Source organism: Ranitomeya variabilis, chromosome 5, assembly GCF_051348905.1.
Source record: "Ranitomeya variabilis isolate aRanVar5 chromosome 5, aRanVar5.hap1, whole genome shotgun sequence".
NCBI classification, from domain to species: domain Eukaryota; kingdom Metazoa; phylum Chordata; class Amphibia; order Anura; family Dendrobatidae; genus Ranitomeya; species Ranitomeya variabilis.
In genome coordinates, this window is record NC_135236.1 from 338,473,190 (window position 1) to 338,486,886 (window position 13,697).

Sequence of the window (13,697 nt, forward strand, 5' to 3'; positions counted from 1 at the left end):
CAAAACACTGCACACTAGCAGCCAAGTATGGATATTCTCGACATGTTTCCCTTCCAATCGGTTCATCAGGAGAACATACTAGCCTGATCTATTTGTTATTTTAGAGCGTTTGCTGTCCACTTTCCTGAAATTGGTTAACCCATTTAACTACTCTAATCTACTGACTTATATTCACCCTTGCCGATATCTTACCATCTTATGAATGGAATGATGAAGTCTGTAAAGTGAATTGACCACAGCCACATTTCTTCGCTGACCTTCTGTGAGAGGCCCAATCACCTGACTTGCGTCTCCTTGAGTAGACAGCTAAAATAACAAAAAGAGATCAATCTTAAAATGTAGGACACCATTGTCAGGGTGAATTACATGTTGAATAGCTTGATTTGAGTGACTTTGGTTATCGCAACGCAATTTATAAGACTGTATCACTACAAGAGTAAAACATAAGCAGCACTTTAAACATTAAAATAAGAAAGAAGACAACAAAAGTGTATTTCTGAAGGCACGCAGGATGTTCATGCTCTACACATGACTAATATAAGAAATTCAAATTATAGTGGCATTAGTCAGCAATACAAGAAGGCTTAATCTGTGAGGGATATGGATTTCAAACATGTTTATGAATTTTACAGCAGCAGAAAATCATTTTCGTGTAGAAATATTGAAAACAGCTGATTCCAAAATAAACCTGTTCATACGGTATTTATAGACATTATTTATCCTGCAGGAATTACATAAAGAGCATAATTTCTAAAAAGGTAAACCAAGTCAGCCAACACCAAGTAAAGACAAGTCTAAATCCTAACACTTAAAGGGAACCTGTCGGCAGGATTGTGCACAGTAACTACAGACAGTGTCAGGTCGGCGCCGTTATACTGATTACAATGATACCTTGGTTGATGAACTCCGTCTTGTGACTGTTGTGTAATCTTTATTTTCAGTTGTGAGTTAATGATATGCTTGTGCTTCGGAGCGGCCTGTGGGGGGTCTCCATGTGGTGCTCTGATTAGGTACTCATAATGCAGACTGATGACAGGTCACTGATCCCACACGGACCTGCCCCCTAGTTTACATACTGAATATAATATGTGTTGGAAAAAAAATCACATTCAGCAGGTCGGCGTCTGTGCTGCAGCATGATTTCATCTATAATATGCATTAAATTGTTTTATTTAGCCATATACATTTATTCTGGGAAAAAAAATCTTTATTAAAATGGTGCCGGCAGTACCTGTGCAGTAGCATCTATCAGCAATCCGATGATCCTATAGATGCTACTGCGCAGGCACAGCCATTTTACGAGAGGAAAAAAATGGTCTCTTCCAAGATGGCGCCAGCAGCGCAAGGGAAGTAGCATCTATCAGCGACCGATAGATGCTACTGTGCAGGGGCCTCTGGTGCCATTTTACTAGAGGAAAACGAAATTTGTCTCCACCAAAACGCCTGCGCAGTAGCATCTATCCTATTGCTGATAGATGCTACTGCCCAGGCGTGGCTGGCGCCATTTTGGGAAAAGTTTTATTTTTCAGAATAAATGTATACGACTACATAAAACAATTTAATGCATATTATAGATGCGATCATTCTGCAGTGCTGGCGCCTGCTGCTGAATTTGTTTTTTATTTTAATATTCAGTAAGTAAAATAGGGGGTAGATCACTGAGGGATCAGTGACCTGTCATAAGCTATCAGCAAGAACCACCATTACACAATCAGAGCACCACATGAAGACCCCCACAGGCCGCCCCGGAGAACAAGCATATTAACTGAAAACTGCAAATACAGATTAAATAGCAACCACAAGACGGATTTCATCAACCAAGGTATCATTGTAATCAGTATAACGGCGCCGACCTGACACTGTCTGTAGGTTACTGTGCACAATGCTGCTGACAGGTTCCCTTGACAAGTGTGTGGCCACTAGTTTTTAATAGCCTATTCTTAAGACAGTCCATCAATATCTGATAGGTGGGGGTGCGAGACCCTGTACGAGCTATTACCAGCGCCAGAAGGAAGTTTTCTAATGCTGCCAGGAGTGCGGCAGCTACGACAAACCTATAGCGGCTGTGGCTCGGAACATTTGAGTAGAGGTGGATCTGCAGCACCAGGCCGCAACCACTATAGAAATGATGAAGATGCTATGTTCCGGCAGCATCTGAGAACTTCTGGCCGGCAACAACTGATGAGCGGGGCTGACGGGTGTCTCACTCCAACTGATCAGATATTGATGGCCTATGCCATCAATAAATAAGTAGTGGCCAAACCCTTTAATAAGGCATAATTCACATAACCATATTAAAAATTTGTGGTGTCCTGTCCAGTAGAATAGGAAGTGAAGTGGGGAGTTCTGTACTGCACCCTTGTGTCATTCAGTCGAATTAAACCATCCATCTCACAGTCCATAGAATGGAGTCTGATGGTGCATGTTGCAAATTTTTCGGCAGGAACAATATATGTGAAAAATGGCTCATGTGAATGGGGTCACTGATGACTGAGTGCATGTCCAGGCCATTGTGCACTGGAACAGCACATGGAGTAAATGTCCACACCTGTGAAAAAGGCCTACGCCACATCTGTCAAGATCTGTTGCAAAATTTTGTAAAATCGTTTGGTAGCTGAATTATGAATAGGGATTATATGGGTGTTCTCAACATCACAATTTATCACCTATCCATACGACAGGGAACAGGTGTCCGATTGCTAGGACCATGGAGTGTAATGATTGAGGTCGTAGGGGGTGTGACCATGCCTGTTAAGTGGGGATAGTTTTAACCGAAGGTGTGCCTGAGGATCAGAATTGGGGGTACTTATAATATGAGACCGCATAGAGGAACATATTTAATTTATGGGGCCAGAATTGGAGGACATTACTACTATATAGAGGCCACATGGGGGGATTATTAATATATGCGGGCCACTTAGGGGGACATTTTTAATGTATGGGGGCCACTTAGGGGGACGTTGTTAATGTATGGAGCCACATAGGGGAATATCACTACTATATAGAGGCCATAAAAAGGGATGTTAGTATGTTGATATGGAGGTATAATAGGTGGACAATCGTACCATATGGGTGCTACAAAGGAGGCAATTCTACAGTTTTACTGTAGTGTTTAAACTATAACACAGAAAATTATATCGTTTCCATGTTTTTGACAGCGGCATTAACTTGCGCTTCCGGCAAGATCGCCAGAAATCCCACCCATCGGTTACCCCGTCACGTGATCGCGAGTCACCGATGGGTTGGCATGACAACCAGAGGTCTCCAGCAGCAAGTGAGATACTCTGCTACATACAGGTGATCTGAACATCACCTGTATGTAGCAGAGCTGATCAAAGTACTACAGCTTCTAGTCTCCCATAAAGACTATTGAAATATACAATAAAGAAAAAAAAAGGTTTTAAAAATATTTAAAAAATCGAAAAATCTAAAAGTTCAAATCACCTCCCTTTTGCCCCATTCAAAATAAAACAATAAAAAAAATCAAATATACACATATTTGGTATCGCCGCGTTCAGAATCGCCCGATCTATCAATATAAAAAAAGAATTAACCCGATCGTTAAAAAGCGTAACGAGAAAAAAAAGTAAAAACGTCAAAATTACGTTTTTCTAGTCGTCACAACACTGCATTAAAATGCAATAATAGCCGATCAAAAGATCGCATCTGCACTAAAATGGTACAATTAAAAACCTCAACTCGGCGCGCAGAAAATAAGCCTTCATCTAACCCAAGATCACAAAAAATGGAGACCCTAAGGGGATTGGAAAATGGCGCCTTTTGTTAAAATAAAATTTACAATTTTTTTCACCACTTAAAAAAAAGTAGAGGAAGCATTTGGGAAACGGCGCTGTCGGGGTGAGAACACTCTGTCCATTTGGGACCTCCACGTTGACTCACATCTTGGTATGACTCCTTTTGTTTCAGCTATCTTATTCACTGTCCGGATCTATGTTCATAGTAACATTTAGCACTTATGCTCTAGCTACTAATATTAGTGTTTGCAGGCCCCTGTATCATTTCTTGCTGACTTTTCCATACATATGCTGCTTATATTTTTGCACAATGCACTAGGCACTTTTTCACATGAAGTATTTGTCAGCCTTTTATACAGTACAAGGCATTTTATTGCCTGCCATTTGTGACACTTTATACAGAGGGTACATTTTTCTTATTTCATTGAATTCAGACTCTTCCGGTCAGGCTGAAACGTATTAATTGTTTACATGCATTTCAACTTTATATTTTTTTGAGACCGTGTTAATAATTAAATAAAAAAATAACCTACACATGTTTGGTGTCTATGAACTCATAATGACCTGGAGAATGATAATGGCAGGTCAGCTTAAGCATTTAGTGAACATGGTAAAAAAAAAAAAAAAAAAAAAAAAACAACTGTGGGATTACACTTTTGTGCAATTTCAAAGCACTTGGAATTTTTTTCCGGTTTTCCAGTACACAATATGTTAAAAACAAGCCCTCACATGGCCATTTTGACCAAAAAATAAAAAAGTTATGGCTCTGGGAAGAAGGGGAGCAAAAAAATGAAAATGCAAAAACAAAAATACCCTTGGTCACTGTGGTTGTTAAGGGGTTAAAGAGGGTTTGCTACCAAGCCTTACCATTTTGGAATCAACTAAATTTTTTTTAAAAATCAGAGCTACATCTAAGCGTTTTTTTTTTTCTTGGCATAGATGCTTTAAAATGCGGGCAAGAAGATAATATTTTGCTCTCACTTTAATTACCGTATATTTTACAATTTAAAAATATCAAGAAGGGTTCATGGACCATGTATTACAACAGTTTAGACATCTGCAAAGAGTTAAGCACTACAAATGCAGAAAAAGCTGGAAAAAAAAAATCGCTAATTTTGCAGCAAACACATTGCTGAAAAAGGTATCATACTTTATGCTTAGAATTCTACATGTTTGGGGGGCGTGGTTTGCAAGGGAACAGGAGCAGACCTATCTTATAGGAGCTCCTGCAATTTCCCTGATTTAAGTTGCTAAAGCTTACAAAAAAGTGGAAATTTTGGACCCAAAGCATTTATAAGCATGCCTGGTACCAGTTACAAGAAGAGGGGACCTACTTATGTGGAGAAGAATCCTTCCATAGGACGTGAAAGACGAGGCTCTGGAGAAGCTTTTCCAACGCCTGGAGATAAACATGGCGGACCTGCAGCCTGGAAGCCGACCCCCTGCCGGGCCCCGGCTAAGCCGAGGACTTCTAATATACAGCAGACCCACGGGACACCGTCCGGGCTGAAAACTCCTCTCTCAGCGACCCCAACAATGACAAGCGGCAGCAGAAGGAAGAAGCAAAGTGCCGCGGTGGACTCGGGCGCCGGGAGGAAGCACACAGCTGCTAAGGATGACTCAGCGACTCCTCCACAGCAGGCACCCGGCAAGATGCAGCCGGCCAGCCAAAGCCGGAGAAGCAGCCTGAATCACAAGGGACAAGAGTTTGTGCCGAAGAAATGGGCAGCCACAGGATCCTGGACTATGAACGCAGCACCGCGGACACAGAAGGGAGCGTCACCGCCTGCAGAGGAAGTGGTCTCAGGAACGTGCCGGGGGAGCTCCGACATGGAAGAAAGCACCATGCTAGGCACAGCAGACAGGAGACCGTGTTCTGGACAGGAGACAGGAGGGGGCCAATGGTCATCAGCGCTGGTAAGCGGACCGCAGCATATTTCCACGCAATTTACACAAGCATCCCCATATAAACATATTTCGGGGGATCTAAGGGAGAACACCTGCGCTGATGGGAAGCATGATCTTCCTAATTTACAGTCAGACGGCCATAACCTCAATGATATTAGCTCTTCCTGCCATACCACCAAAGGCACACAGAGTGAGAGGCTTAAAGGGACACTACCAAGAGAGGTCTCTGAGTCCTGGGATTTTGATGAACATTCCTAGGATTAATTCAGAGTTCTATAGGGCTCTGGGCACATCCTTTGAAAGATTTGATGCTTCACTAAGAGCTCATGGGAATGGAGGAGACGAGGACGTATTGATAGAACCATCTGACAGCTTTTCCGGATCCTTGGAAAGCCTGGAGGGATTACACTCAAAAGAGCTTTTTGAGAATATTGACACTTCTGACATTTCTGACTATGATTCAAGTGACCTCTCTGAAAGCTCCTCATTAAATGAGGTTCCATGTGAGAAATTTAAACCTGTTGAGAACCATAATTCTAAAAGTCCTTCCCCTAATTTACTACTACTGGAAGAGATTCCTGCATCCGATGATTACCTGACAGAGGGATTCATGGTGTCTCTTCTTCAAACATTTCTAATCACAACGAATCTTTGCGGTAAAAGAGTCAATTTTGAATCTAAACAAATAAACAATTCAAAAGCATCCGAAGCTTTCATAAAAAAACTTTTTAAAGAGATATTAGTTTCGGTAACTACTGACATTGAGTTAAATCCTTCTACCATATCTGTTGGCTCTTCGCCTGTTCCAGAATCATCTGCATCTAACAACAAAAACAAAAAGAACGAACATAGCATTTCTCAAACCATACCCAAGACCTCAAAATCACTGGAGGAGATTCAAAAAAATATGGATCTCTTCAAAACCAACTTACCTAATTTTGAGGATTTTAGAAGGAAGAATAACATTAAGATCAGGGGTATACCAGAGACGATCCAGTCTTCCCAGTTGGAAGGTTACGTTTCCTCAATGATCTCTTACTTGTTTCCTAATGCTAACGAAAGTCTTCTGATCGAAAAAGCCGTTAGAGTACGTAGACCGCCCTCGCTTCCAAAGGATCTGTCATGTGACGTTATTGTTTCGTTTTATCCAAATTGGGTGAGGAACGCGCTTCTTGGTATGTTGAAGGATCCGAGATTTCTTTCATCCCCATACAAATACTTGGCTTTTTATAAGGACCTGTCAAAAGTCACTCTCCAAAATAGAAAAGCATTCTCGCATATCACACGTGAACTACTACGAGCAGGGCTTTCTTACATCTGGACTAGATCGTCAACCCTCCAGGTGAAACTCCCGTCAAGATTATTTCATGTTTCTTCTCCGGACGAGGGCATTGAATTTTTCAAATGTGCTGGAATTAAGTCCTCTGGGGCCTCCTTTGGTCCACCCTCCACAGCGAAGTTGGGTATTTGCCCTGGATGACTAATCTATAACGTGGCTAATCTATGACTAGTTATTTGAGTAACTGAAATAACTCTTTTCACTTCAAAAGCTTTTTTTTTTGGATCGAACCGAACTTTCCCTCCACATAGTCTTAGGGTCGCCATGGGGCACTCCCGGACGTGGCAGGCCTTATACCACGCATTTACTCTATCTTTGCTTTACTGACTTTTAGGCTCATTACCTGAGCATATTAATATTACTTCTATGCTTAGCTTTTTTAAGCAACGTTGAACTCTGTTAACATTTCATACCGATTTACTACTTTGAAAGGTTGCTTTACTTTTAGGCGCTAATACGAAGCGACGGCTATTTTGGGAAAATTTATGCTACTGTATGTTGGTTTGTACATATGCCTGTCTTTCTTCTTCCCTCATTCCCCATAATACTTGGGGATTTCTTTCCCCTCCCTGTCCCTATCTTTTCCCTACCCCTTTATCCATACCCTTTATATAATGAAAAACTGATAAAAATATTTGAAAAATAATTCTACATGTTTTAGTTAAAGTAAATATTAAAATGTTTTAAGAAATGTAAACAAACATATATATTATAATTATGCGTTTCTGCACAGCAATACTCCTCTATGCAGCCAATTAGGCAGCTTTAGAGAAAACTTCATTGCCTGTTTAATCCCCCTTAGCAAAGTCTAAGATGTATAATCCTAGCCAAGGAAGCAATGCTATTAAATGCAATTCTTTGCAATACAATTAGAGCTAGCATACAGTACAGTGCATAACAAAAACGGTTTTACCTAGAGAACCTTATCATTTATGGATAATACGTCAGTAGAACAACATGTCAAGCATTACGCCTGGTGACAATACTGCAGCTCCCCGCTCCCCAAAACAGCTCCCTGTAGATGGGTTCGGGCATGGTTAATATTCCTAGTCATATTACATGGCCTGTTAAAGAGTCAGATATCGGAATAGGATGTATGACATAGGGGGAAGGTAAAAATGAACACAGTTTATGAAAATGAGGAGACAAATATATAAATATCTACAATATTTTAACCATCAAGCCTCCTATAACACGTTTCCTGAAAAGTCAATCAGCTGCAATCAGGGCCGATGTCAGCACCCGCCACACCCGGGCAAGTGCCAGGGCCCTGGGCAGGTGGCCCACTCACCATCAGGGACACCGGCGTGCTGTGGTGGCCCAGTGTCTGTGCCAGTGCCGACGCCCGCGAGTGGGTCCCTCAGCTTGCTCAGTGCCCTGGCACTTGCGATTCTCACCTCTCCCCATTTCACCGCTGCGGCGTCTTCCACGTCTCCGGACTGTGAAGTTCAGGTCAGAGTGCGCGATGATGTCATGTGTGTACGCCCTCTGCCTAAACAGTCACAGTGCAGAGAGCCGGAAGACGGCAAGCAGAGCAGCGGCCAGTGAGGAGAGGTGAGTATTTCATTTTTTTTATGTTTGGAGCATTATATATGGGGACTATCATATACTGGAGCATTATATGGGGCCATCATATATGGAGTATTATATATGGGGCCCATTATTCACTGGAGAATCGTATATGGGGCCCATCATACACTGAAAGATACTATATGGGGCCCATCATACACTGGAGGATCATATATGTGGTCCATTATATATGGAGCATTATATGGACCCATCATACACTGGAGCATCATATGGGGCCCATTATATATGGAGCATTATATGGGGCCTACTCTGTATGGGGCTCATTATACTCTATGGGGCCCATCCTATACTGTATGCAGCATTATATGGGGTCCATTATATATAAACACAAATTAAATCCCAAATTAGGTCTAAACACATTAGAAAGTAGAGTTAACACAAAAGACCAATACCACCATGTACCTCTCTTAGTGCAAAAGAGCAAAACGAGGTCAAGAGTATTTTTAAACAAATATATCAATTAAATAAATCACAAAAGATTATTATATCAATTTAGAGTATCGCAAACCAAGTAGGAATATAGAGGAATTCTACTAGGATATAACAAAATAACAAACATCTATAGATTATGCACTAAAAAATATCTTAGCAGAATAGCACCATAAAAATAGTAGATAATTATAAGGACCAGTTTAGATGGACCTATTGCTTATGCTCAGATTATTCCAAAGAGAACATCATATCCCCATGAAAAGGAGCCTCAGTGCAATGGAACACTATACAAAGTGCTAGCGTGCATGTAGAGGTGATATACAAAGTGCTAGAGGCTTCCTGACGAAGACACGTTGAAACGCGCGTAGGGGCGGCAGGCTGGGGTCCAGGTCTACATTACTATGTAAATTATAGCAAAGCACATGCACTTTACCTTTTATCTATTACCTATTTGCACTACATTATTTTGCGATATTCTGAATTGATATAATAATCTTTTGTGATTTATTTATAAATTGATATATTTGTTTAAAAATACACTTGACCTTGTTTTGCTCTTTTGCACTAAGAGAAGTATGTTGTGGTATTGGCCCATTATATATGTAGCAATATATGGGGCTCATCATATACTGGAGAATTATATGGAGCCCATCGTATACTGTATGTATGGAGCAATATATGGGGCTCATTCTTCATGGAGCATTGTATGGGGCCCATTATACAGTATGGAGCAATATATGGGACTCATTATACTGTATAGAGCAATATATGGGGCCTATTATATACTGTATGGAGCAGTATATGGGGTCCATTATTCCGTATGGCACATTTTATGGGGCCCATTATTCCGTATGGAGCAATATATGGTGCCCATAATACTGTATGGAGCAATATATGGGGCATATTATATACTGTATGGGGCTCATTATTCTGAATGGAGCAATATATGTGGCTTATTATACTGTATGGAGCAATATATAGGGTCCATTATTCTGTATAGAGAAATATATGGAGCACATTATTTTGAATGGAGCATTATATGGGGCCCATTATTCTGTATGGAGCAATATATGGTGCTGATAATACTATATGGAGCAATATATGTGGCTCATTATACTGTATGGAGCATTATATGGGCTCATTATAGTGTATGGAGCATTATACGTGGCTCATTATACTTTAAGAAACAACCCAAACAACCAATCAACAGAACAAAAGTGTTATGTGCAAAAAGAGGGATAAAAAGTACTCAATATCTACCTGACGACGGATAACTTCCGAAACGCACATCGGGGTGAGCAAATACGAGATGTGGCGACTCCTTAAGGTAGATATTGAGTACTTTTTATCCCTCTTTTTGCACATAACACTTTTGTTCTATTGATACACCTTGCTGTGAGATCAGGTCTTGATATGTGAATTGCTGCTTTGCACATTGCACTTTGGATAATATATTATACTACATCTGGATTTGAGATATTTTACCTATGAATATACAGTTATATATTTGCACCAGATTTTAATGTGAATTGCTACTTTGCACATTGCACTTTTTTTTATATTTGTATTTGATACACTTTTTTATCCTTGTATTATTTGAGTACACAGGTGTATTTTCGCACATTACTTTTCACTCTTGAGGGATTTATTTATATACAAATTGGGTCGGCCATTACTACCTAAGTTGTGAAGCAACTATATGCGTTGTTTCCTAGTCCTGCTATGCGCACAGATGTTTGTTTCTTTTACCTTGCCATTAATATTTAATAAAGGCATTTTATAATCTACTAGATGGTGGCCCGATTCTAACGCATCGGGTATTCTAGAATATGCATGTCCACGTATTATATTGCCCAGTCACGTAGTATATTGCCCAGTCACGTAGTATTTTGCCCAGTCACGTAGTATAATGCTCCATGCAGTTATGGCCCCATAGATGCCCCATATAATGCTCCATGCACTTATGGCCCCATAGATGCTCCATATAATGCTCCATGCAGTTATGGCCTCATAGATGTCCCACATAATGCTCCATGCACTTATGGCCCCATAGATGCTCCATATAATGCTCCATGCAGTTATGGCCTCATAGATGCCCCATATAATGCTCCATGCACTTATGGCCCCATAGATGCCCCATATAATGCTCCATGCAGTTATGGCCTCATAGATGTCCCACATAATGCTCCATGCAGTTATGGCCTCATAGATGTCCCACATAATGCTCCATGCAGTTCATTATGGCCCCATAGATGCCCCATATAATGTTCCATGCAGTTCTTTATGGCCCCATAGACGCTCCATACAGCATTGTGCCACATGTAATGCTGCTGCTGCTATAAATAAAAAAAAAATCACATACTCACCTCTCGTTACTGCTCCTCAGCATCCCGTCTCTCCGCACTGACTGTTCAGGCAGAGGGCGGCGCGCACACTAATACGTCATCGCGCCTTCTGACCTGCACAGTCACTGCAAGAGGACGGGAAGACGGAGCGTCGCCCGGCGAATGGAACGCGGACAGGTGAATATGAAATACTCACCTGCTCCTAATGCTGTCCCTGCCTGTCCCATGGTACCGCAGCTTCTTCGCGCCTGCGCGAGAAGGACCTGCCATGACGTCACGGTCACATGACCGTGACGTCATGGCAGGTCCTTCTCGCGCAGGGCCTGTGATGACTTCGCGGTCACATGACCGTGACGTCATGGCAGGTCCTTCTTGCGCAGGCGCGCAGGGCCTGTGATGACGTCGCAGCCACATGACCGTAACGTCATGGCAGGTCCTTCGCGCAAACCATCCTTGCCACCGAAACCTGCCGGCGGAAGGTGAGTATATAATGATTTTTTATTTTTTTATTATTTTTAACATTAGATTTTTTTTACTATTGACGCTGCATAGGGAGCATCAATAGTAAAAACTTGGTCACACAGGGTTAATAGCGGCGGTAACGGAGTGAGTTACCCGCGGCATAACGAAGTCCGTTACCGCTGGCATTAACCCGGTGTGAGCGGTGACTGCGGGGAGTATGGAGCGGGCACTGACTGCAGGGGAGTAGGGAGGGACTAATCGGACTGTGGCCGTCGCTGATTGGTCGCGGCAGCCATGACAGGCAGCTGGCGAAACCAATCAGCGACTTGGATTCCATGACAGACAGAGGCCGCGACCAATGAATATCCGTGACACACAGATGGAAGTGACCCTTAGACAGTTATATAGTAGATTCCTGTGTGGTGCTTCCCTGGTAATCCATAGATTGGTTGTTTGGGTTGTTTCTCCTGGTTTGGTGGTATCCACTTCTTTCACAGAGCATCGGATTATTGAATCTGTATTTTTACACATACTCTATATTATTTTTATATATTTTTATTGGAGCAATTTTCGGTGCGTCTGTGGTTTTAACTCATTATAATGTAAGTAGCATTATATGGAGTCCATTATTCTGTATGGAGCAATATAAGGGGCTTACTATCCTGTATGGAGCATTATATGGGGTCCATTATTCAGTATGAAGCAATATATGGGGCTCATTATTCTGTATGGAGCACTATGTGGTACCCATAATACTGTATGGAGCAACATGTGGGGCTTATTATTCTGTATGGACCACTATGTGATGCCCATAATACTGTATGGGGCAATATATGGGGCTCATTCTGTATGGAGCACTATGTGGTGCCCATAATACTATATGGAGCAATATATGGGGCTCATTATTTTGTATGGAGTGCTATGTAATGCCCATAATACTGTATGGAGCAATATATGGGGCTCATTAATCTGTATGGAGGACTATGTGGTGCCCATAATGCTGTATAGAGCAACATATGGAGCTCATTATACTGTTTGGAGCAATATATGGGGCATGTCATTCTGTATGGAGAACTATGTGGAGCCCAGAATACTGTATGGAGCACTATGTAGTGCCCATAATTCTGTATGGAAGACTATGTGGTGTCCATAATACTGTATGGAGGACTATACTGTCTGATTTATGAACTATTGTAGAATGCACAATAGATATCACTCATGTAATCTAAGAAGTGAAATCTTTGGCATTGTACTATCCCTATATTTCTCTGCAGTATCTGTGCATTATGAATTGTGGCATGTGTTAAAGGGGCTCACAGACTCTTTTGCCAGGGGCCCACAAAAACCTGGAGACGGCCCTGACCCATTTGCTTTCTCGTAATTTTAATTATACCCATAAGATCCATAACATTTTCCTCTTTCTAAAAGCCCATTTTTGTTATTTAACAATCTTTTTAATATCATAATTTTTTTGGCATCAGCATAAAAATAAAATTAAAAATAGTATATGAAACAGACTGATGGAAAAAAAATCATGACATACAGTGATTTGCGAAAGTATTCGGCCCCCTGGAACTTTTCAACCTTTTCCCACATATCATGCTTCAAACATAAAGATACCAAATGTAAATTTTTTGGTGAAGACTCAACAACAAGGGGAACACAATTGTGAAGTTGAATGAAATTTATTGGTTATTTTAAATTTTTGTGGAAATTCAGAAACTGAAAAGTGGGGCGTGCAATATTATTCGTCCTCTTTACTTTCAGTGCAGCAAACTCACTCCAGAAGTTCATTGTGGATCTCTGAATGATCCAATGTTGTCCTAAATGCCTAATGATGATAAATATAATCCACCTGTGTGTAAT

At 41.2% G+C, this 13,697-nt stretch overlaps 1 protein-coding gene across 2 annotated transcripts in view; it reads right to left on the reverse strand.

Annotated features, from left to right (window-relative positions):
- The window catches only part of COG5 (component of oligomeric golgi complex 5), a 413,551-nt gene that overhangs the window by 112,072 nt on the left and 287,782 nt on the right, over positions 1-13,697 (reverse strand). For both annotated transcript variants that reach the window (XM_077264784.1, XM_077264785.1), the window contains exon 15: positions 193-306. In XM_077264784.1, coding sequence (XP_077120899.1) covers positions 193-306 — 114 coding nt within the window. The remainder of the gene's footprint in view (positions 1-192; positions 307-13,697) is intronic.